The 23,860-nt window shown below is 40.1% G+C and overlaps 1 protein-coding gene across 7 annotated transcripts in view; it reads left to right on the forward strand.

Moving 5' to 3' along the window:
* sox6 (SRY-box transcription factor 6) overlaps positions 1 to 23,860 on the forward strand; it is a 124,164-nt gene that overhangs the window by 14,381 nt on the left and 85,923 nt on the right. For 4 of the 7 annotated variants that reach the window (XM_014336517.2, XM_014336518.2, XM_005931451.3 and 1 more), the window contains exons 2-3: positions 6,529 to 6,592; positions 14,613 to 14,663. In XM_014336517.2, the coding sequence (XP_014192003.1) occupies positions 14,629 to 14,663 (35 nt within the window). In that variant the 5' untranslated portion in view covers positions 6,529 to 6,592; positions 14,613 to 14,628. The remainder of the gene's footprint in view (positions 1 to 6,528; positions 6,593 to 14,612; positions 14,664 to 23,860) is intronic. The other 3 variants (XM_042221034.1, XM_042221033.1, XM_014336519.2) reach the window with 2 other exon arrangements.

Here is a 23,860-nt window from a genome sequence, read left to right on the forward strand (position 1 = left end):
GGGGGGAGGTAAATAAGGAGGAGAAAGAAATGGGGATGGGGGCAAGAGGTAGACATGAGTGAGATGAGAAAGGGAGAATGAAAAAAGGGGTGGTGGTGGGCTGGGTGGTTGCCCTACAGCTCCTGCCATGTCACTGGAGATTTGTGTCCTCCTTTTAAATCATTTCCCTCTTTAGAAGATTAAGAAGGCAGAAATATTCTCAAACTGATCATTTTTCCTCCTCCTAAATGGATTTGCATTTGCAAATGCTGTTATTAATGGTGGGTTTTAAAAAAAGAAAAGAAAGGAAAAACAACATGACCTCTGCAACTGTAAATAAAAACAGAGGTTATAATGTTAATTGTTGAAATGACCGTATGGAGGCAATGAAGTCAATGCAAAGCGCGTGCCCTGATCAGATTTACTGCACGGCCGCGTACACTTAGGCTTAGTTATTTATTTACATGACCTTTAAATCTTATTCAGGTTTTAGGTATTTTTTTCTACATTAAATTAAGTGCTGTGCATCTCCTTAGCTTTATTTCTATCATTCAATTGGTTCAGTAACCAAAGTGTAAAGACTAAATAAGCTTTTGGAAGGTCTCTATGATGTAAAATGTTGCTTTGTATTAATAATTAATAAACAGAGTTTATTCCTTCCCAATGTTTCTTTTTTACCTGCATCATGCTGAAAAGGTGTCCCGCATGCCCTTAGTTAAAGTAGTCTATATTGTTCCGGTCTTACTACTAAAGCAGTCATTTGTCAACTTAAGCCTCCTTTTGCCAATCGAAAATGTGCGACAATAACACAAGTCATCAGTGGAAAAAAACCACAATCAAATAGTGCATCCCTGCTTCTCCTCGAACAAGGAGAACACTGAATAATTTGTGGACACCAATGCCTTGTTGTAACCTGATCATTTATGGATCAGTTGTTTCCTTTCTGGTTTAATTCACCATGTGATTGATTTTCAGTGCAGTACTGCTGGAAAGTATCCACACTAAACTGTGCCTGAAATAGGGAATCATTTGAATACAGATGCATACGGCTTAGGCCTTGTCACTGGAAACCACTTGGAGCCAGGAGACAATTGCAGGTTGATTATGTTGCTTCTGACAGAAGTTGCAAGTCCTTTGTACAAGGCAGAGATATTTGCATCTAAATGCTTATTGTAGGCATCTAAACAGCATAAAGACTGATTGTAAATGCCAGCTGTTTGGCTGTACTCGGGGAATAAAAAAAGAATTTCAATAAGGAAAATTGGGATGGAAATGAGGAAGTTATTTTCAAACAGTGGAGCTGAAATCAATAAGTAGGAAATGGTGTGATGGTTGTATATTTTTATTGTGTCTGTTTGTACAATCATATGAATCTATTTACAGTTAGCACTGTATGCGGATTTTAACTAGTGGAAATACAGTATTTATATTCATATCTTTTCATAATATTGTTACTGCCAGCGGCTGTTTGCTTTTCTATCTGGAACTAGGTTGCACTGCAGGTGTGAGAAGAATTTGCTGGTTAATTTCTCAGATTTTAAATATACAGTAATTGTTAAAATATCTATTTTCTTTGGATCGTTTTTATTTTTCTTTACAGGCAGTTCAGATACAAATCATTCCACCCTTTGTTATATTTGTGTGAGTGGAAGTGTTCACATGTGTGCTATGTACTGTATGTAAGTGCAACCATATATGTGGGGGTGTGTGTGTGTGTGTGTCTGGTGCCCAAAGCAGAGTGATGCCCCTGCTGATTCTGCTCCTCTAGCTCTTTGTCCTGCAGCACTCAGTGTGTCTGCCTCCTCGGGAGACTGGCAGGCTTCTCTAGTGTGGCTCCACAAAGGCCCAGCCTCCTTTGAGGTGTTAAAAACTTCCATTTATGCATCTCCCTGGACAAAAAAAAAGCACCAAGCCCATTTGAGTCCAGTAGCAACACAGGCAGACATTGTGGCCACGCTTCTCTAGCACTCATTTCACAGATTCTAAAACCAGTATGTGGTGAACAGGATTTGAGGGGCTAAAGTGCCCCGCGAGGCCCAGGCGATAAGAGGGGAGAAACACCACCACGCAGTAAACTAGAAGATGGGACCTAGGAAAATAAACACATTACCTGGGAGAGAAAGAGAGAGAGAGACTTGTTTTCATGCCCCTGCCCCCCAACATACACGAAAACAAAAACTCCACACCGAATATGAAAGACAGAGAACAAAGGGGGGGTGGAAAGGGAAAAAATGGGTATTTCAGAAGTTAAGAAAAGAGGCCTAATCAGTGTGCAAAAAGACAAGGCTATTCTGTGTTGTTCTGTCTTTACAGTCTTTGGAGTAAAGAATATGTGAAAGAAAATCAAAGAGAATTGATAGGTTGCACGCCCGCATGTTTGGAGCACTGGGGACTGAATGCCGTCCACCACGGACGAAAACATTTTACTTGCTGGTCGTTTCTCTCCCTTCACCCTGCCTCAACCCAGTTGCTCAGTAAATAGACTTTTATTCTTGTTATTTGACGCCGAGGAAATGACAGATAATGTATTTGCCAAGCAGCACATGAAAGCCTCGTTCAGCCACAGCACTGTATCCGTATCAGAGCATTACTTTTAACAACCTCTGGGTAGAATAGCTGTTGCTTGAGAGCGATTTTTTTTTCTCCCCTAGTTTTATCTGACATTACTGCATTTCAGCTCTGTCAAAATACTGGTCACTGTTTCACACTCAACAAAGATGTTTTAACTGGAGTGACACTCTGGTTGTCATTCTTGACGCACTGGTGCGCTGGTGCTAGACATTTTGTGAGTGTCTAGTCTGCTGTAAGTTCAGCATCAGAAACGGCATCGACCCGACGTCGAAAAGGGCAAGTCTGAGAGAGACAGAGGGTAATGATAAAGAGAGAAAAGAGAGATTTGTACAGTTGTGACAGTTGTGCGGTGTGCTGGAGCATGAAACAGCTGTTGGCATGTGACCCGGCCATGTTTTCAACACCAAATTACTCAATGACATGATAGATCGCTTGCGGAAATACTCTTTGTCTTTCTGACATCACAGCGGCAGGCTTTTTATTTTTTCTGTATGAAGCGTATCACAGCTGCAGGAAGTGAATGAACTGTGCTTTAGGTGTTTCCTGACGAGTAATGTCCTCTCGTCTGTGGAGATTACACACTGCTGTTTCATATTTCGCAGATGCTACAGTACGTACAGAATGGACTTCATGCAAGTGGATATTTAATAGACAATCGTGCTCAATTGTGTTCAATTACTATTTCAGCCTTTTCTGAGCAATGATGTTCTTCTTTGCTTCACACCTTTGCCTTCAACACTCAACCCTCCCCTTCCTCCCATTTCCCCATTTTCCCTTGGGATAGCTGCTGTTATAGCCTCACCCCAATGCATCCCAAACTCCCCCATGCAGTCCCCAGTCTGACTGACTGTGCGGCTGCTGCATTTGCAGAGATAACCACAGTGCATCCAGGTAGGGAACAGCCTGCTGATGGCATAGATTACCTCTATTGTCAAAATAACTAACTCTGCAGAATTCCTACTTTAGTGTGTTTGGACGCAGAGGAGAGTAAGGATTTGGAACGGAGGATTGGGAGGATTTTTTTTTTTTTAACATGTTGTAGATCTGGATGAATTCCACACAGAAGTTGAAGTAGAAGTTTTGGCTTGCTCATGCATATCCACACACGGCTACAGGAAGGCGAAATGCACATATGTGCACATATAACATGTGCATACATAGCATTACTGCAATATACAGTTAACAGAGGCACATGAAACACAAAACCTCTTTGGTATCCTCTGCTGTATATAGTTGTGGTGGTGTTTTCTATTGGTGCTGAGCCACTGTCACATGACAGTTTGAAAAAACACAGCTCTCTGTTATGGATAGGGGAAATTAAATTAAGCTTAACCCTCGCCATAAGTAAACACATGTCTCGAATTTAAAGGTTCAGTTGATTTAAAAGTGAATCTTTCTGACTTGTGGTAGTAAAACTGCGTTCCTCCACAGCACATAAGAGGCTTGACCTCAAATCCCAATTTTAGCAGTCGTGCGGTACACGCGATGTGTAACGCAGTACAAAGAGATAGTTTCTAGTGGCAGATTTCGGTGTTAATTGGTTAACCTTGGAACTTGAACGCGTTGTGATCAGAGCAAATGCGTACTCCTGACTTATAGAAAGGGTAGGATCAGGTACTGTCCTTTTGCTTCACATCAGCTGTTTGGACTCTGAAATATGTGTTTGTGTGTTGCTGGCAAAGGTCAGTGCTGGAAAAATATACCATAATTTATGGCTGTTTCTTTTCATATAAAAACTTTTAATGTAACATAAGTGTGTGTGCATATTTTCTTGTGTGTGTGTGTGTGTGTGGTAGCTCTGTCAAACCGAACATGGAGAAAAGGCCACTCCTTGAAAACAGATTTCTCTGTGCTCATGCCTTCTAATGTTAGCTACATCACTCTGTTTGGATTTTTCTACCTATGAGCGAAACCTCCAGTATTTTCATTACAATGAAGCAAAAAAACAGTCGTTGTGCTTTGCTTTGAGCCTTAAATTGTTGTCCAGAAAGGTCTAATTTACTGTGCATTTTTCTTTATTTAAAATAAACAGTTAAATGTATTGAAAGTTCATAAAACGTGGTGTGACTAATAAATTTGACTTTGAGTTTAACTAAAATTGTACATAGTAAGTCTGTGATCTTGTAATTAGGAATAGAGGGTGCCTGTTTTATGTTTCCTGCCTGTAGGTGTAATTCACAGCAGGAAAAGAGCTGTTACGTGCCTCTACAATAGGCCAGTTGACACGACTCTTATTACACCACAGGGATTGCTACACTGGCTTCATTATAATATCATTTGGGTTCACTCATTATTTGCAATTATAAATTTTTCCCCCTCTCACACAAATAATTATCTTAAATAACCAATGAATAAAGAACTCAGCTCCCCATGTATTATTTACCCCATTGTTCTCAATTAACATCAAATTATGAATTCAAAGGTTTGTTAATATCTACTATGTGTAATTAGTAGAGCCCTCTTTTATTTAGAGGCAACAGGAATTCAGCCTGTAGTCAGATGACAAATGGAAAGAAAGACGAACTGTTTATTGAATTATCATCCATGAAATATGTGGTTTATCCAGCAGGCAGGGAGGATACTATACTGAATAGCTTCAAATATAACTTATTCCTGTGTATATGTGGGGACAAGAGTGGGTGTTTGCAGCTGGAGCATAGTACACAGCAGTGAAATAGTGAAGCAGCATTTAAAAGCCAGAAGTAGGCTTCGAAATCAGAGGTGTAATTCATATAAGGCCATAACAAGAATACCGTTTCTTGAGTTTGTCGTCACTTAACTGAATTCCTCACGGATATTTTTCTGTCACATGAAACCTTACATCATTATTTATATCATAATAATCAAAAACAGGCCTTGTTATAATGTGAAAAGGATTTTTCTCTGAGGGAAATTGATTTTCGTCATGGTGGCAGCAGTACATTGCCGTATGTTACAGCTTTCCATTCAGCTGGGGTCACCTGGGTCCCCTCTCTCCCATTGTCACATCCAGCCTCAAGGCTACCACATTCAGACCTGTCTGTGACTCTTGCCTTTATCTGTCTCATTCTACTAGCCCTCCAGCCTCCCACGCAGCAGACTGTACTGTGCTCTGACAACAATGCAGCAGTAGTCAGTATATTTATCCTGTCTTGTTGATGGTGGCTTATTGGCCCCAGCAATAGAAGACTGAGGTGCTGTAGAGCAAATTAGTGACAGATCAGTTAAGCGTGACCTCAAAAAACCCTTGGCCTTGTTTAATTGGCGGTGTTGAGGCAGACTAATTGTATAAATAAGCTGGTAATGAGATCTTGGCTTATTGTTAAAAACAAGATAATGTGAGAAAATGAGCATGAATGATCTTGGAGCTTTTTCATCTCCCAAAGTATATGCTCTGATCACTGAATTGTTTTCGCTCTGTAATTATTACTTCTAAACTGTGGGTGCATTTAAGTTTGAGTTGGCTCTGACCCCTGAATCTGTGCACTTATTCTACACTAGAGTTTCTAACAGAGCTCTTAAGTTGCAGCACTTCAGCATGATGCTGAAACTAGCTGAGCACGGCCCCTAAATAAATCATTAGCAGCCAATGCTTGATGAAAGAAAGCTACATTAAATAAAACAATTGCTGAACACGAAAACTGTTGATTAGTGGAATCTGCGGACTTGAAGACAGAATAATGAGGTAGCAGAGAAGCAGATTTTAAACATTGTCTAAGACTGATTCCTATTAGTAACAGCTGTCAAGAGTGGAGGTCAGACACTAACAAAGCTGTTTTAACTCAGCTGTGGAAACTCTGACCCTGAGCCAACAGTCAATATGGTCCCAATTTTCTTCCTCTTGTTCGGTCTGTTTGTTCTAATGTAGGTAAATAGAGCCATCTAAGACCCATGCTGATTTTATATTACAAATTGTCTTTAACTTATGCAATATTTTGCATACAAAGACACAACTTAATAGCTTTTTTCTATGTTTTTTTTGTCTTTATTATATTGCAGGTTATTTACATGAATTCAAAATCAACCAACCAGTGATTGCTGGAAGCTGAGACTTTCAGTTTTTGTAAGTATCAATTTGCCCCTTCAGCTGTTTCTGTCTTGCACACATGTCTCAAACACCCCTGCTGTCTTTCACCCACACTGAACACCTGCATTAAATGAAGTGGACAATTGGATAGGCACAAAATGTATGCACAATTAGACAGTTATATAGGGCCAAAGTTACTGACACACCTTTCCACACTTATTTTTTTTTCTTGCATCATATATTCCTTCAGTTAATTTTGTGGTTAGTCAGAATTTCTTATTTTTTTCACAGCTTTTTCACCACTATTGTTTTGTGCTGTTGTGTCTTACAGTCCAGTTTTGTGCGTGGGCTTTGCAGGTTTACGGTTAAATCTGGTTTTCTGCTAATGAATGAAAATATCTTAAAGACTATATGAGCTACACACACACACCCAAACAAAACCTTTGCGTGGGTATTGCTAGTCAAAGATATAAAATCTAAAATATCACTAGCTAAAAGCAAATTCACAGTAGTATTGCAGGTTTATAAATTTTGTAAACATATTTATATATTTTATGTCTAAATTTAATTCTAATCTTGACAACAGTTCCTGAAATTGTACAAATATATATATAGAAGAGGTTTTAATTTCCATAAATGTCAACATTTGCACAATACTGGTTGCAGTCACTGCTGCGCCACTATGTATAACAGCCTATTTTTCTTTAACAGGGATGCAGTTTCTTCTAATTAAATTAAAATTATTGGAAATAACGTAACTTTTCTTCTGTCCGATTATAACGCAATAATGCGCTGACTTACGTTCCATTAATGATTCTTGTTAACGATCTCTGAGATGTTAAAGAAGAGGGTGAGATTATGATGGATAATCCTGTAATACATATATAACAAATAAGCGCTAATCCTCAAAGTACCAAAGGGGCGCTATCATTTATACCAAAGCAGGATCAGGTCTATGTTTAAAGCACGTCAGAGTCACAGATCAAGCACTGTATAACTCTGCTTGTAAACCGAAATATCAATTTAAAACTGGTTTACGTGAAATGTTTCAAAGCAATATAGTAAGACCGTTTCTATGAAATGTGGCATTTTGCTTAAAATAACAGAAACACTACAATTCTTTTTCTGCATCAATATCATATTACTTTAACAACCTTTGTGCAGCTGCTGCTCGTGCACGTTTTCTAATAAAAATGTATCTTAGATATTAAACAAATAAAGGAGAGGAACTAAGTTTTTATTATTCTTTTCCTCCAAATGTCAGTTGGAGATATCATGGGAGTCATATTAATGTGACTGGAAAGCTCTTCAATAACAGCTTGGAAATGTCGCTATATGAATTCAAAGTTCATGGCCATTTACTATTGTTTAATCACACCATTTCACACCACGCACGTGCCTTCTGCTCAGATGAACGCGCACCTGCCTACCAGCGATCTATCTCTGTGGCTGCCTGTTAGCATTGTCGAGACAGCCAGGTTGTGCTTTGTATGGCTGTAGATCATCTAATTAATCAGTCAGCGTTATTAGAAGCTCTCAGTACTTGCAGGCACTGTTGCGATATAATAAATAGATTTAATACTAGTGGGAAATAGAATAGATATATTATGAGTATTATGTTTTGCATAATCTGGCTGGCTTAATTTACAGATTTTTCTATATATGAAAAAAAGAAAAGAGTAAAACCAGCAGATGCTGGGTAAGCTTTTCAAAGGCTGGGTTAATTCAAACTGAATGTTTTTAGGACTTACATCTTGCTCTGCCTTTAAAGGAAGATCCATAATAGTCCCTTTGTTGAAATCATCAAGAAACCACTTATAGTTTTCGATCTTTACACTAGACGCACCAGCATAGCTCAAAATCTGCAAGCACAAAACGACACAAGCATCTCAGGGTACTTGTGAAAATGCTTATACTCGGGTCTGGTAGTTAGTGAACTGATGCCTGAAGTAAAGAAATAAAGACTCCTCAGTAAAGTGCTCATGGTTAATGGTTATTGAATGCTATTAGGCACCTGTCACTATTTGTTAAAGAGGAAAATGCAACGAGACACCCATGTGGGCAAGCAGCAGTGTCATCGCACTTTTTGAGACATTAATCTGGGTCTTTATGCGATCTTAAAACCTTCGACCTACAGGTTTAATTAAGCTCAAAATACGAGCTGAAGTAATTTAGTTTGGTTGCTTATACAACGTGTTTGATTACTCTCGTGCAAAGTCATTTAAAAAACACTTGAGGGGTATGTTAGACAATCTCTAGTACAGGTCATACACGCTCTCTGTTAAAATGCACCATTTATCCAGTAAGCCGCAGCCGCGTGGTCTCACCGCTGCTGAGCCCACTATTGATGGCTAGACTGAAGGGGAGGTTGCTGGGAGCCAGTTTGTCAGAAATTAAATAAACAGCACTTCACCACAAAATGAAAATGAACAACCTTTGAATGGTTACTCTCCATCTATTATTTATCAAATGAGCCTCTTCAGTCCACTGACCCTGCAATGATTATGGTCAATATGCTGAACAGAGACTGCTTGACAAAGACTGCCTAACAAAGATTTTAATTCCATCAGCCTCAATTACTTCAGAGAATCCCAGAGTGAATTTGGAAAACAAATTGCTGCACATGTCATTACCTGGCAAGAATGTGTAAAACCTGCTTAACTTTATTTATCTTCCTATACGCTGCATTTAATTAATAGCTCCCACTCTGTATTGCTCGGGGATGACCTCATTTGAAGGGTCTAAACTAACTGTTGGCGATCTGATTATTCTGCTCTGATATTATTATTATTTTTATAACGTTTGACAGACTTTATTTCACTCTCGGAAGAATAAAATTCTAATATGGATTTGGCCGCCGTCCTGCCTCTCACAGTCTGTTCCCTCGCACTGTAGGACAGAGTTTCATCTAGTAGCTATTCACGTCAGAAAACAGGACCAAAGAACATGCCATTAATCTCCTTGCTACCCCAGCTGTGGAAAGTAATGCATAACTAAAAGTCCTGTAAAATGAATTAATGATTTCAACCATGAACTTTTCTCCCAAAAAGCCATGAATCGTCTCCAACTGATAATGCACCACGACCCTGGAGTGTGGAATCCCTGTTGCGTTGAGAGTAGCCAGTTAATTGATTCGCAAATTATTTAAACTTTGTGGGGCCCAGGGGAGTGCTAGGCTCTAATGACAGCCCATTTTGAAAGAGCTGAAAAACTCTTCCCAGGCAAGCCGGTATTAAGTTGTAATAGTCGGCTAACAAGTCCAAACTGAGCCCCAAGATGAGATATGTGTAAGAACTGAGCATTAAATTGAGTTAGCTGAATACTCGTTAAATTAGGATGAATCACATCCTCAATTTAAGATATAATTTTATTGCCATTTATTATGTTTTTGCAAGCATTTGTTATTTTTCCCACCTCCCCCAGTGGCTCTTTTATCTTCTCTTGCATAGCGTACAATATGAAAAGCAGTCTGTTTATGATTCACATACGAGGCTGAACATTGTTACCAGAGTCAGCTTACGAAAGCCTGTTGTCATCTGTCCATCAGTATGCCAGTCACTGTAGGACAGTGAGCCATTAACCTTCTTTTTAATGGTGAATTTAAGGTGCTCAGACCTTTACTTGAATTGGACAAGTTGAAATGTTGTCATCTGTATTTTTCCCTGTATGCTTCATAATGTGTGGCTATATTTAAAGGAAAATCAGAATGTGAGGAAAAAGTCGACAAAGCTCAATAAAACAGGTGTATTTGTGAGGTTTTTGTTGTGGGAAAGCTTTTATCTAGTTATAACTGTGCAGGCTCAGCCAGTATCATACACACTTTACGTTCCATTGATTTTAAGTTGGAGTTGTTGGATCGCTGTGTTAATATCAAGGAGCCTCTAATCTCGACCCATTAGCAAGTGCTGTCATTCAGACACACGGTGTCGGCCTGATTTAAATAAAATGAAATGAAGATAGTTGTTTCTGCTCCCTTGGCTTCACTCATTGCCATAAACATATGCTCTGTGCCCCGCTTCTTTCCATCTTATTTATGACTTTAATTTGTTGTGTGGGCTGCGCAAGAAATCAAATTTAATCCAATCCTCCCAGGGACCCTGTCATATAATAACATGGTAATTTCTGTGTATCCTTTTGAAAAATGAGGAAATTAATTCTTCCTGACATGTTCTAATTATTCCAGTGTGAACGGCGGATGGGCTCCCCTCCTCCCTACCATCCACCCACCCCCCCACCCACCCCCCAGCCCCCTAAGTGTCAGTTGCCGACGGGTGGCGAGGTGCTAATGCTGACCAGCAGCGCGTTTAATTTGAAACATGAGCAGACACCTTTCAACACACCTTCCTAATGTTGGAGTGGCTCACACAAATTAATTCACTACTCATCTGGCAGCTCTGACTGAGGTGTGTGTGTGTGTGTGCGCGTGTGCATGCGTGTGCACGCCTCTATGCAAGCATGTGTATGTGCATTGTATTTTAGGTGATGTAGGGAGTCACTGGGATACCATTAACATTAGTAAAGGTAACATAGGTTGTATATATGTGTCTGTCTGTGTGTGTTTGTGTGCCTGCCTCTGGGTATGGGTGTTGAGTTGACATTGAGATTGCTTGGTCTTTTTTCCCCCCTATTTGGATCTCCATCCTCTGAAACCTGTTCTACCTTTTCACGTGTTTTGCTGCTCCATTGAGAGTAATGAAAGGCTTATTTAATTAGATTGTCATCATGCAGCGTTTAATGCATCACTTCAGTTTTCATGGGACACTACTAACAGAGATGCTGAAACAATAACCTCATCTTTAAGGCCAAAAAGCCTTGGCACAACCCACTTATAGGTGTTGTTGGTGCAAAATTACACACCAAAATCAACAATAATCGCACTTAAGGACATGGAAAAAAAACATGCACAATTACAATTGTTTTGACTGCTGTGAAGACTTGGCCTATTTAAGCCCACAGGACTGTGTATGTTCAGGCTTCCTAGAGAAGAAATGTGTCTCTGCTCTAATTATGTACGGTATCGAAGCTGCGGAGACAAGAGCCCAAAAAATAAACAAAATTTGCTGAACTTTGGATTTGGGTTAAAAACCACAGAACTGTAATTGATTTGGTGTGTGTTGTCTCCGGGTCACAGAACACAGGGCTCGTAGCTGTGGCGTCATGGTCGAAGAGAAGAGAACGTGGCTTTGTGAGCTGTGGGTGGGTCCTTCTGTGACTCAGAGCAGGGAGAGGTGTCAACATGGCCGCCTGGCCCACAGGGATTAAAGTGCCTCCCCCTCCCCACACCCTGCAGGGTTAATCACTGCCATTTTGGATCCATGCAGAGGGAGCAAATACACTCTCCATCACTGTGGAACAACTGAGACACAAGCAACCAGTTAGGCTGCCACTGTGGGTAGATGTACTTTATAAGCTTCTTTCCACTCAGTACAATAGAGTGTTTTGAGCTCTGGTTTACTTGTCTTAAAAGGGTTGGAGTTCCTGGATCAGCGCATGCTCTTGCTATCCATTCTCATTGGGGTTTATTTAAAGGATATACCAAATAACCTGGGATGTAGTTACTCTTTGGATCTGTGCAGCCAACTTATGTGTCTCGCTGTGCACCCCGCACTATGTGAGCCTGTTAATGACTGAAGACTGAGAGTTCTGTCTCATGCCAAGACCCACATTGCTGCTGGCGGTGCATTAAATCAGCAGTCAATTTGACTGGAAGTTTGAAATCTGGGCTAGGTTAAGGGGATGTGCCGAAGCCGTGTTAATAGCTAGCTTGTTGTCCATATGGTACTGCTTTAATAGAGCACATTTGTTGCAGATGGTGGGAGACTTGGTTAGGCAGAGGCAGCTTTTGGCAGAGGCTCATTCTTCGAAAGGGCTGCCGCACTGCTCAGACTGGGCCAGGCCAACTTAGTGATGTCTATCCTCCCTGCTTCTTTCTCACCAAAAAGCCTGCCCTTGAATTGCAGCCTAGCTTTAATTTAAAGACTTTTTTATTCTGCATTCAGACAAGAGCAAAGACAATATAACTCAGTCACTTTTTCCTTAGTTTTTTCGTGTTTTTTTTTTCATTTTTCTCTCCAAACCGCACCTTTACTTCCATAGCCTAAGCTCAGTTGTTGCTGACCACAATGGGACTGCAGACAGCAGGCACAGCTGAGGAAACACAAGCATGTTGAGTAAAACAGCAAGGGTTATGGAATACAACCAACGACAAAGATAGAAACTGAGCACAGCCTTATCTATTCAATTTTCACCCCAACTATTTTTAGAAGTCAGCGGAAGGATTAAGGTGTCAGTAAAACACATAGACTCAGTGACAAGTGAAAAAAAAAGACCGTGCTCTTTAATCTATTTCTCATCCTGGCTTGTTTCAGATTTCTAAACCTTTTCTGTGGTGTAGGTTTTTTAAAAAAAAAAAACCCAACTATTTATACATGTATTAGATTTTGTTTGTGTTCACTGTGCTTCACAGTGAATGCATATTTGAATTGGTAATTGTTTTAGTTTTTGTGTGCTTGCCTGCAGTCTATGTGTGCTTTTTGCACTCAGAGAAGTGAGGAGACACGCTTGATCTGCTCTGCACTGTTTGACGGTTGTTTTCTCACGTTGTCACTGGCTTGGTGTGCTCTGGCGTGGTGATGGTATTATGTGCACTGGGCCCAGCTGAGTGCAGAAAAGAGCAGAGCAGCAGCGCCCCTGGCTATGCCACTCCCGCCTCCCCAGACACCTTATTGTGAGAAAAGTCTCGGCTGAGCCCTCTGGGCCTTGTGGATCCACTGCCTTGCTAAGTGCTGGCCAGACTGAAAGGCACAGTGTCCTTGGGCCCAGCTCATTCTTTCCATTCTCTCAGAGGCTTTGTCTCATAAGCCAAGAGAGCAAGGGGAGAAAATGCCAAATTACACCCATGTCACTAAAACTTAAGGTGTTTAAGGGCTGAGATGTCATTCGCTGTAGAGTTTTGTGTTATTCATGATGATGAGGGAGTGCTATAGGAGGATAACTTCAGAAAGGAGTATTTTTCTTTCCAATGGTGTTAAAAAGTAGTGATTTTCACAACAGGAATTTCGGTATGAAGTCTTTACGGCCCTTGAATTTAAAAGATATCAAAATGAATAAAAGGACAGTGGAGAAATAAAGCGTTGAAGTGAAACGGCCTATTATAATGCCGAAAATATTTCTGCAAGATATCCTCCCATATTTTCAGAGGCTGAAACATCTTTACTGGGCTTGTGAGATCAGAGAGACGTTTAATTTTCAACCACGGATAAAAGTTCCACTGACAAATCTGTTCCTTGACATTTCTGCCTGTTTTTCCCACTTAAAGCGAAGCACATGGAAGTCCTAATCAATTTTCAGCCAATCTTAACACAATAAAAGCACATATTATATACAGGCCAATAACACAGGATAATGGAAACCTGTTGTAAGTCAATTTTAAACATGTGTCTTCAGTATTTTTGTGGGTAAAGCTTCTGAACGACCCCTGCAAGCGGTGACATCATGACCACATCCTTTTGCCTCATTGGCGCTGCGAATCCCAGCTCGGGTACCCTTGCGGCCGGGCTCCCAGAAGCCACAGCACCCTCGCTACACATGGGCTGCAGCTGGACCACCGCTGGCTACTCTGAACAGGCTAGGGCTGCTCTGGGATCTGCGGTTACACTGCTGGATGTACATGCGTATATCTGCACACAGCAGTGGAAACAGTCTGTATAGAGATCAGTAGGCAGAGTTTATTTGATGCAAACATATCATCAGGCTCTCAGTGCAAAGCGATGTTGTATGCAAATCCACTCCCTGGATGGAAAGAGGTATAATTAATGATGTCAGATCATAAAAAGACAGGATGGGTTCTGAGTCATATTTCTGCTTTAATTAAAGACATAAGATCTCATATGAGGAAGATGTATGATCTCTGTGTTTTCTTTCTTTCTTTCCTTCTTTTCTCCCTTCCTTCTCCTCCTTCTCCTTCTTTTTCTTCTTCTTCTTGTTTTTTTTTTTTTTTTGTTTAATTATTACTCATTTCATAGTAAAAATGGTTCTCTGTGATTTCTCCTGCCAGAACCCCACACGCTGACATGGAGGGCTTTCTTCGTAGCAGCTTTTTACTGAGGTTAGTTTCATTTCCGTTATTGCCATTTAGGATCATAGGTCGGGCATGGGTGGTAGCGGGCTAACAGGGGTTAAACTCTCTGACACATGTTAGCTTTAGACTTTGTCCCATGTGTGCGTGCACATGTCTGTGTGTGCGCATGTGTCTGTATATTTGAACATTGTCAAACACGGATTCTGACATATTTACCCAACCTGTTTGTTATGATTGTGCTCGTGTAGTGTGGGGCTGAGTAGCATGCTCACCCGGATAGCCTTAAGTCAGACTGAAAGCACACATCAACAGCTTGAGGGACACATGAGCTGGCCTTAACCCCACCCCCACCCTCTCCCTCCTTCCTCTCTGTATCACAGCTTAAAAAAAACTGCAGGTCAGGGTTTCTGTCTTTAAGCTGCATGCCTTTGTCTGACCACTTTCTCTCTCTGCCTCTCCGTCTCTCCCCTACTAACCACCCCTAATCGGGGATGTTGGGGTTACTGGGGTGAGGCAGTCGCTGGGATATTGTTCTTGTGATGTACTGTTGTTTCCTGTCGTGCTCTGTGTTTGTATTCAGCGTGACATAAAGATTTACATTTTTGTCTTTACCCTTCCTGTGATTCTAATTAAAAATTTGTGCTGTCATTACACACAGAGGAAGTAAATAAGAGAGCTTATTTACCATTGGCTCCTTTCCTAGTCAACCACCTTCTCTAGGCTCCAGCGTTGCTCCCTAATTAGGGTTGGCTCATTAAAAGCCACAGCAGCAGCATCTGCCTTTCAAAGCTGCTGTCAGCCAAACTTTACTAAAGCTAATGAATCCTCTTTGATTTCTTTTTCAAAAGGTCACTTATTTGATTAAATTAACAGCATTTTTTTTCCCTCAGAACTGTTGGGGGCATTTTAAAAAGAAAGGACAATTTGATACCATTACTCTCGCTAGTCAAAATGTCCTTCAGGAATTCAATAGGAACATTTTTCATGCATTTAAATGTATTTTATTTATCTTTAGCATTCAATGAGCTCGAGTCCCACATTTATACACCTAAGAAAGAAGCAAGCTGATTTCAGAGCTTTCAGACAACTGAAATTTGGTCCAAACCTATTTTGCAAAGTCATACTATATAAGATGTTTTATTATTTTATTATATTATACAAGGGTTTAAAAAAATACATCTCTAACTGTAAACCAAAACTCGCAAAAAGTGCAAATACTTACCTATATATTTTTTATTTTTATGAATTCCTCATATAGTTTCTGTTCACTAAATAAATAAAATAAGTAATGCAAAAATGTACAGTTACTGTTTTATCTTTCAGGGCATGGAACCAATTTATCTGGTGTGGTATATCTACTATGGTTTGACAGGAGTTATTCAGGCATGCAGCATGTTAAATTTTTGAAAACATGTTGCCATTGCTCATTTCCATGTTTTTTTTTGTCTTTTTTTTTTTTTTTGAGTAATGCCACAAAGTGGACGACACCATTTAACTCTCAGCACCTGTCAAAACCAATCTGCTGGAAAAATAAGTGTACTAAAGATGAACTGCATTTAGTAGGATGCGGGATAAAGAAATAGTTCTTAAAGCGATCCTTACATATACCACTTTTACAAAAATTAGAAGGCAAATACTGGAACATGACCTTTGACCTTGGCTGCTTTTCAACAATTTCCTTTTGTTCTCACAGTCTAGAGAAAACACTGCGATTATTTTAAGTAAACACACTATTGCACTGCTAATCCACATCCTTCTGTCAATGTCTGTTTTAATTAAAGGAGAAGCAGCAGCAGAAAGATATCACGCACACTGGCTGGAGATTGGAGGCCTTAACAATCAGGCCAAGATTAAAGGCAGGCTTTGCTTCAGGGTTAGCCCTTTTGCTTTGATAAAGACTTGTGTCCTGGAGTGGGCTTTGGGGTGGGGGCAGGGGTGAAAAGGGAGAAAAGGATGCAAACAGGGGCGGATGGATGTGGCAGTTAGGCATTCCTCTGGTGTACAATCCCAGTATCTTTTCTCAAACAACAGAATTAGGTCAAAGGGAGCTTTCTGAACAAATTCAGACATATCTACTCCTATATGCATTTGTTATTGACTTTTTATAGTGTACTCCATATCACCAAAGCATACCAGATGTGCCTTTCATTACTGTAATGAATCACAAGTTTGCTTTTGAGTCACACATACAGAGAGTTCTTAGCTGTAAAAGTATCCACTTTCATTTTTGACAACTGCTGCTTCCTAATGGCATCTGATACACAGCCGTCGTGAAAAATACATCAAACTCCAACAGAAAGCCCCTTATTTACCCCACAACTCAAAGACTTTCCATTGTATGATGGCAATAATTGTGCGTTTCAAATTCTCGGTAATTGTAAAAACTAATGCAAAAAATTACAGCGCCCGATGTACACGGCGTCTTTAATGGACAATTGTTTGGTTTTTTGCATTACCGTAAGCCTCCCTCGTCGAAGAGAAGGTGCGTTTTCACCTCAGATCAATTTTTTATATGTTTATGAAAGATGTTGAACAGGTTTTTGTCTGCGTAGTCACATAGGCTGGGAAAATGAGAGCAAGTGTGAGAGAGAAAGGGGAAGGAAGAAAGACTGAATACAGACATACGAAGTGAGTGAGAGAGAAGCATAAGGGTAGAGTGAGGGAGAGAGATGTCTTCAGTTTCTGACTACTCCCAGTGGGCAGGACCTCCCCCTACATTTCTGCCATTATTTGATGTAATGAAAGGAGAAAGTGTGTAACACTGAGATTGTTAATTAATTTAGTCTAACAAGATGAAGATAAATGAAACCCACTGAAGGTTGACTGGGCTAAGGGGCCCACTTAGCATTCCTCCTGCCCTCAAGCTCTGTCTCTCTTACTCCTTTACAATGGAGCACAGCTAATAGCTATAGCACTGTGTTTGCACAACCCCACTGAGCTCCAACCCAGCAAGTTTCGATGTGGAACTTTTTGGTGAAATATTTAATTCTGCAGCCTTTCTTTGTCGTTGTCTCCGCTCCAGGATTTTTTAAATTCCAAAAACGTAGCTGATTCGATTGGTAATGCAGTTAGTTTTAGTGGCCAGATGTGTGATTATCTAATTGAGTCATCTCGAAATGCGAGATAAGGCTCAGTTGACAGTTGCTATGAAACTACAAAGGCTTTTTAAAAAAATATGTGTATAGCAGTGCTTGTCAAATATGTCTTAATAGTCACAACTTTGATTATCTACTAACGGTTATATGTTTTGGAGGTTGTATTAGTGGCGCTTCTCCACCGCAACTCTGTGGCCTCTTCACATGAGCCTGTGTCACTCTGAGCTTTTCCCCATATGAATGGGTGAGTCTTCTTCAAATGTAGCCCGGGGACTATTTGAGCAGAAAGCAGAAAGGACATTTTTCTACAAAGCCAGATGGTTGTCTTCATCCACAGTCCAAGCAAATCACCATTCTATCGAGCTCCTGCCTCTGCGGACACTTTGTACAGGATCTTCATGGCAGCACAGACCAATCATTATGGCGCCCATTCTTTGCTCCCTTAGTTCTCAAGTCATCCACAATGGGTAGTTGATTGTATGGAAAACACCAGAACAATTATGTCCTCTGTTTTGGTGGCAGGGCAGCGTTTTAAAGTGCGATCCTCAATAATGGCCTCATTATTGTTATTCTTAGAGCAGGCCTCAGGAGAAAGAAGTAGCTGCTTGTAGTACGTCATTATTTCGTAAATTTCGATTAGCTCATCATGCTGTCTCCTGGCAAACAGAATCATAGCTAATTAAAAGTGAGTGAGCACTCTTGCCTGTAACTTAAAAGGTAGCACTCGATAGGCTGTTAATATGAAAGAAATGTTAAAAAAAAAAAAAAAAAAAAGGAGGATTAGAGCTGTTACCCTGGTAACTCCAACTTCCATCTGCGAGGGAACAATGAACTTGTGTTCCTCCACCACCTATGCTTGAAAAACAGAAAGCGAGGAAGTGAGTGTACTGAAAGGACAAGACCCTTTTTAAAAAACAAAAGTGGGATCCAGGTCTAATAGGCTTTTTGGTGTGGGCTGGCTAGTTGAGATCCCCAGAGCATAGAGGAGCTAAAAAAAATAAAAAAAAATAAAAAAATAAATATATATATATATATATATACTATATTACTATATATATATATATACATATATATATATATATATATATATATATATATATATATATATATATATATATATATATATATATATATATATATATATATTTATATAGATAGATAGTATATATAGTATATAGATAGATATATAATATATATATATATATATATATATTATATATATATATATATATATATATATAATATAACGCAGACAAAACGCCAAAGACTGAACTTTTTTTTTCTCTTTTTGCTTTCTCACACCAAGAAACAGCTTTTGCATGCAAAACGATGACATGAAACACCTTAAGAAAAAAAAAAGAAAATATACTTTTAATACTATAATGTCAATGATTTAATTAAAGACTTGAAAGTGACTGGATGGTGATTAAAATGATTGCTTTGCTGTGAGTACAAATTTTTTATTATATTCTTTTAATTTCGAGCTAACACATATTTCTTGTGCATTACGAGGAAAAAGGCCTCATAGCTAAGAGCTACTAAAGAGCTGCTACAGTGAAAAGGAAAACTCCTGCTCTCAAACACTGCTGAGTTATAATGATCCATGACTATGGAGGAACACTACGCGTTTCTCTTTGAGTTTTATGTCCCTTATTACAGCTGCAATACGTCTGCTCACATTAAGCTAATTTATGGCTGAGGCCAGTGTAACAGCAGTATAGGTTAATGAATTTGGCATTACTAATTAAATGTTATTGAGGGATGAATATGAATCCTGTGGTTGGAACAGACAGCTGAGAAAGGGGGAGGAGGGGAGAACAAGACAGAGGACTTTCCTGCACTGTCTCGTTTCCTCACAACAAGTGAAATACGAGAGGTGAAGGTGGAGACGGCGCCGTGTTTGAGGTGAAATGGAAGACATCTTTGTTTCATTACAATGCCACGCCGAAATCCTTTCTCTGATTAGACGCACCCAAAAAGAAAATTGTTTATAGGCTCACAAAGTCTAATTTTCTAGAAAGGAAAGGATACTTCCAAGCAATGCCAAAGTAATAAGCAACACACAAGTCAGACAGAAAATAAATACAGTAATGCAAAATCAAGAACAAGTAATATGTAAGGCATTACTTTTTTGATATTGACCCAGACAAAGATTGTAAATATCTATATGGATGGTTTAATTCTCATTTTTCCTGCCACTCTTATTCTCCCTCTGTTTCACTCTTACTAGCGCCTCTACACTCCATGTCTGACATACTCTCCCTGAGAGCTAAACCTTTCAATTTAGATTTCAATTATCATGTTAGTTTTGTGATTAGACTTTAGTCCTCCAGGAATCAGACCTCTCTGCTCCTCTCTATTCCACTCTATTCCACTTCCCCTGCAATCACATCCCATCTGATGAATTGCGCATATAATTACGGAAGTTATTGAATATGCAGATCACTGCTGACTCTTGGTGTGCAGTTCATAATGCATCAACTCTAACTGTATCAAACAAGGGTCTCTGATAAAGACCCACTCTGATAATGAGAGAGGGCCAATGTACGCTATTAGTCAGAGACAACAGACCCCACAAAGGCTGAGACTCGATTAACAGAACAGAGACACGCTGCAATCTGTATGCCCGCTAAAACGGGCTCTGGGAGCAGCCGGCTCCACCATTGCACCAGTGCACAAGGTGTTTATGAATCAACCAAAATGAGGTATTTCCCCCATGTTACAGTATGTTGCTACCATGGTGTAGCATGCCGTCCAGTGATGCAATCCCTTAGAGGTTTTCAAGAGAGTGGAGCGAAGCACTTTACAGGCACACCCACAGACAGGGAATGTGGGAAATGTTTAAACTTTTGATAGCTTTTAGAGAGCTCTCCTAAACCCTGGCTTGTAAGTGAAAAGAAAAGGGTCTTGTGCTATTTTTTTCCTTTTCTTTTCTTTCTTACTTTCTTTTTTTTTTTTTTTTTTTTTTTTTTTGCATTATGCATTTTGCTGTCAAAATCCAGTAGATTTGCAACTCTTCAACAGGTCCAAAAAAGCCCTCATTTTTTCCACATAAATCCAGTCTTTAGCTTAAGCTTTGCACACAATTGAGAATACAGGGAAGGGGGAGAAACCAGGGCCTGTATTTTTAGCTTAGGGCTATAGTGATGTGGCTTCCATTTATAGCGGATATGCCTCATATGCCTGATGACGGGTGATTGCCCTGCTGACACCACAGAGCGAGAGTTTAAAGAGTGTACACTAGCTGCACAACACAATCTCCATTACATGCTAACAGAAAAAGGAGAAGCACAACCCATCATGCAGTATGCCCAGTGACACATTTTTATTAACACGGTGTTAAAAATAAGTAAATAAGATGTGTTAGTCAAATTTGGTCACATTTAGCCACATTTATGTATCTAGACTGACCAAAAGTTGTGTCGCTAATTGTCCCCAAAAAAACCCCAACCTTAAAATGTTCATAATTTTTCACATTATCATGTTCTTTATGCAAAAGATCCCCCCCTTTTTTAAAAAAAAATTAGATTGCACACTTGTTTCCTGTAATGCCAGTTCACCTTGGCTACATGCACCTGACACCACTTGTTGGTAAAGAGGAGTGAAGAGGCACATTTTACTCACTATATTTGGTTTACTCCAAAGAAGTGCGTGTTTGTAATTTTCCTTTTAAATATGTTCACAGCTATTTAACTGGGAATCTTTAAATTATCTTTAAAGAGAACTAAAACAAAAACATCACCTATCTGCCATGCTGAAAAATCTTCCCGTGCCCCAAGTTCGTGGTGGCAAGCATGGATCTTCACTGCTATGGATGTCTGTGGTAATTAAGAGTAAGAGCAGGGTTTTAGTACATGGCGCTGTGGTGCTTTACCTAGCCCCATGTTATATTTTTAGGTTAATAGGATTGAACATGTTTACACCAACTGGTATATTAAGAAGTGGTCAAAAAAGGTGGCTTAACTATCTTAAAGGGGATTACATAGGCATTCAAATAGGATATCAGTAGGTGACTAATTGGCTGAGACACTAACAGCAGAAACAGAACTTTTGGACAATGCTTGTGTTCAGTGTGAAATGCCTTAGTTGTCTGTAAAATGAAAAGGGGAGAATGGTTTACAGAAGTGGCCAAGATTTGACTGCACTTTACTGCAAAGAGTGTGTTGCAAGTGCAACGACCTTTGTCAGGTTCCAGCTATTGTTTGCAGACTGGTTACACACTCTACAGGCTGTGAAAGACACATCTGCTACCTTTAGCTCAGCAGAAAGCAGGCAGTCAGTCAGGGCTGTGTGTATGCATGTGTGTGTGTGTGTGGATGGGGTCCTCCGCGTCCCCGCCGAGCAGCTGAGCTACGTCCTTATCCTCTTATCAAATATTTGTCTGTCCTTCACTCTTTATTTGCCTCCTGTTTGCTTTGTTTATTGAAATTTATCTCAGACAGATTGATAACATTTCCCGAAAGTTTGCAACATATTTTCTGTGTTTGCACTTTGTGTGTTTCTGTGTGCAAATTATACATATTTATCGTGTATTGTACTTGAGACTTTGTTCATGCCTATCTGACAATGACATGGGTATTTCCCCCCTCCTGTTATTTAAGTTTGTGAAGTCACAGTAGGAAGTTTGGTTTGATACAGCAGCACACTAAAACTGGATCAGCTTTAGAGAAAAGGCTTAACATAATACACGAACCCATATTTGTTTTATGTAGTTTTGACTGATTTCCTGACTGAGATCCAGAGGGTGATCATAAATGATTTTGGACAAAGGGCCTCTTTGTGTGAATGGGGGCCCAGTTGAAATGGAGGAGTAGTTTGAGATTACTAGATTATTTCCTACTAGCCCACTGAGTGAGGCGAGGCAAGCTGCAGCCCTGCACCGTGCTGTGCTGAGGCTGAGTATAATGAGTGTGGTGGCAGGGAACCACAACAGAGCCGGGGCACAGGCTGCCTGGGAACCAGAGGCCCATGGCCCACAGCCAAACAAACACACACACACAAATCCTGCTGCACACTTGTGGCTTTTTAAGAAAGCAATTTAGTTAATGATTTCATTTTGGAACTCTGTCATGATGCATATGTCTTCTGAGCAAGCCAGCAAAAGAATTAAGGAGAAGCTAATGCAGAGGAAAGAGTATTAGTAAACACAAGCTACCCCCCTTTACAACCGCAGAGAGAAATAACATACAACCAAGTGTAATGTGGCATTTTGCTGTGAACACAGCAAAAAAATCACATGGGTAATAGACTGTGGTAGGTGTAGTGCTCGTGGCTCCCGCATCATTTTTGCATCGCTCTGGACAAATGCAAAGAAGAGCTGAAGCACAATGCGAGTGGTCAGACACATGGTTAGCAGCAGGCCCGTTTAAACATTTTGTGTTTCAGTCGGCATCTAATTCACTACAGCACCCGCTTCCATGGAGTGGAAATACAGCACATTTTCCTGTTCAACCATGTCTGTCAGCTCTCTGATTTTATTAGGGCTGTGTTTCACATTCATTTACTCAGGTTTTCTCTGTGCCGCCCCATGAATGAAACCATTTTAGCATTGCTAAAACAGCAGCTTGTACATGTCTTCTGTGAACCAAATTTTTGGGCAATTACTCAGATCAGTGGCTGAGGTTTCTGCTTTTGCTCTTCAGATCTCATTTTTTCCTCCATCCTCTCTCCTTTTTTTCCTGTATTAGCTGTCAATCACGTGTGGTAACTTTTAACCACCTCCAAACAGAGCTGGGTGCCAGCCATTCATTTAGCCCTTCACTTTTTCTTCACATCCAACCTGTCAGAATGACACACACTGTTGACCATGCTTTCTATTCAGCACTGGCAAATTAATTGGTTTCAGAGGTTTAAATCAGCAATCAATGTCAGTTTCCCAACATAATAAGCCTTAATCATAAATCTTTGAGGTGTGGCTTGCCTGACCCCTATTCATCATGGCTCAGCTAGATGGCCTCATCTGGGTGGAGCAAATGAACTACCCCTGTTTTGATTTTCCAATTGACATGTCACATGAAACATGGCTAGTCTCTGTCCTCCCTGGTTCTACCCCAGCCGTTTTTCTAACAGTCCTTTAAAAACACATGAACACGCACACACGCACACACACACACACACACACACACACAC

This window comes from Haplochromis burtoni, unplaced genomic scaffold (assembly GCF_018398535.1).
Source record: "Haplochromis burtoni strain Fernald_Lab_line unplaced genomic scaffold, NCSU_Asbu1 Contig_59, whole genome shotgun sequence".
Lineage (NCBI taxonomy): Eukaryota > Metazoa > Chordata > Actinopteri > Cichliformes > Cichlidae > Haplochromis > Haplochromis burtoni.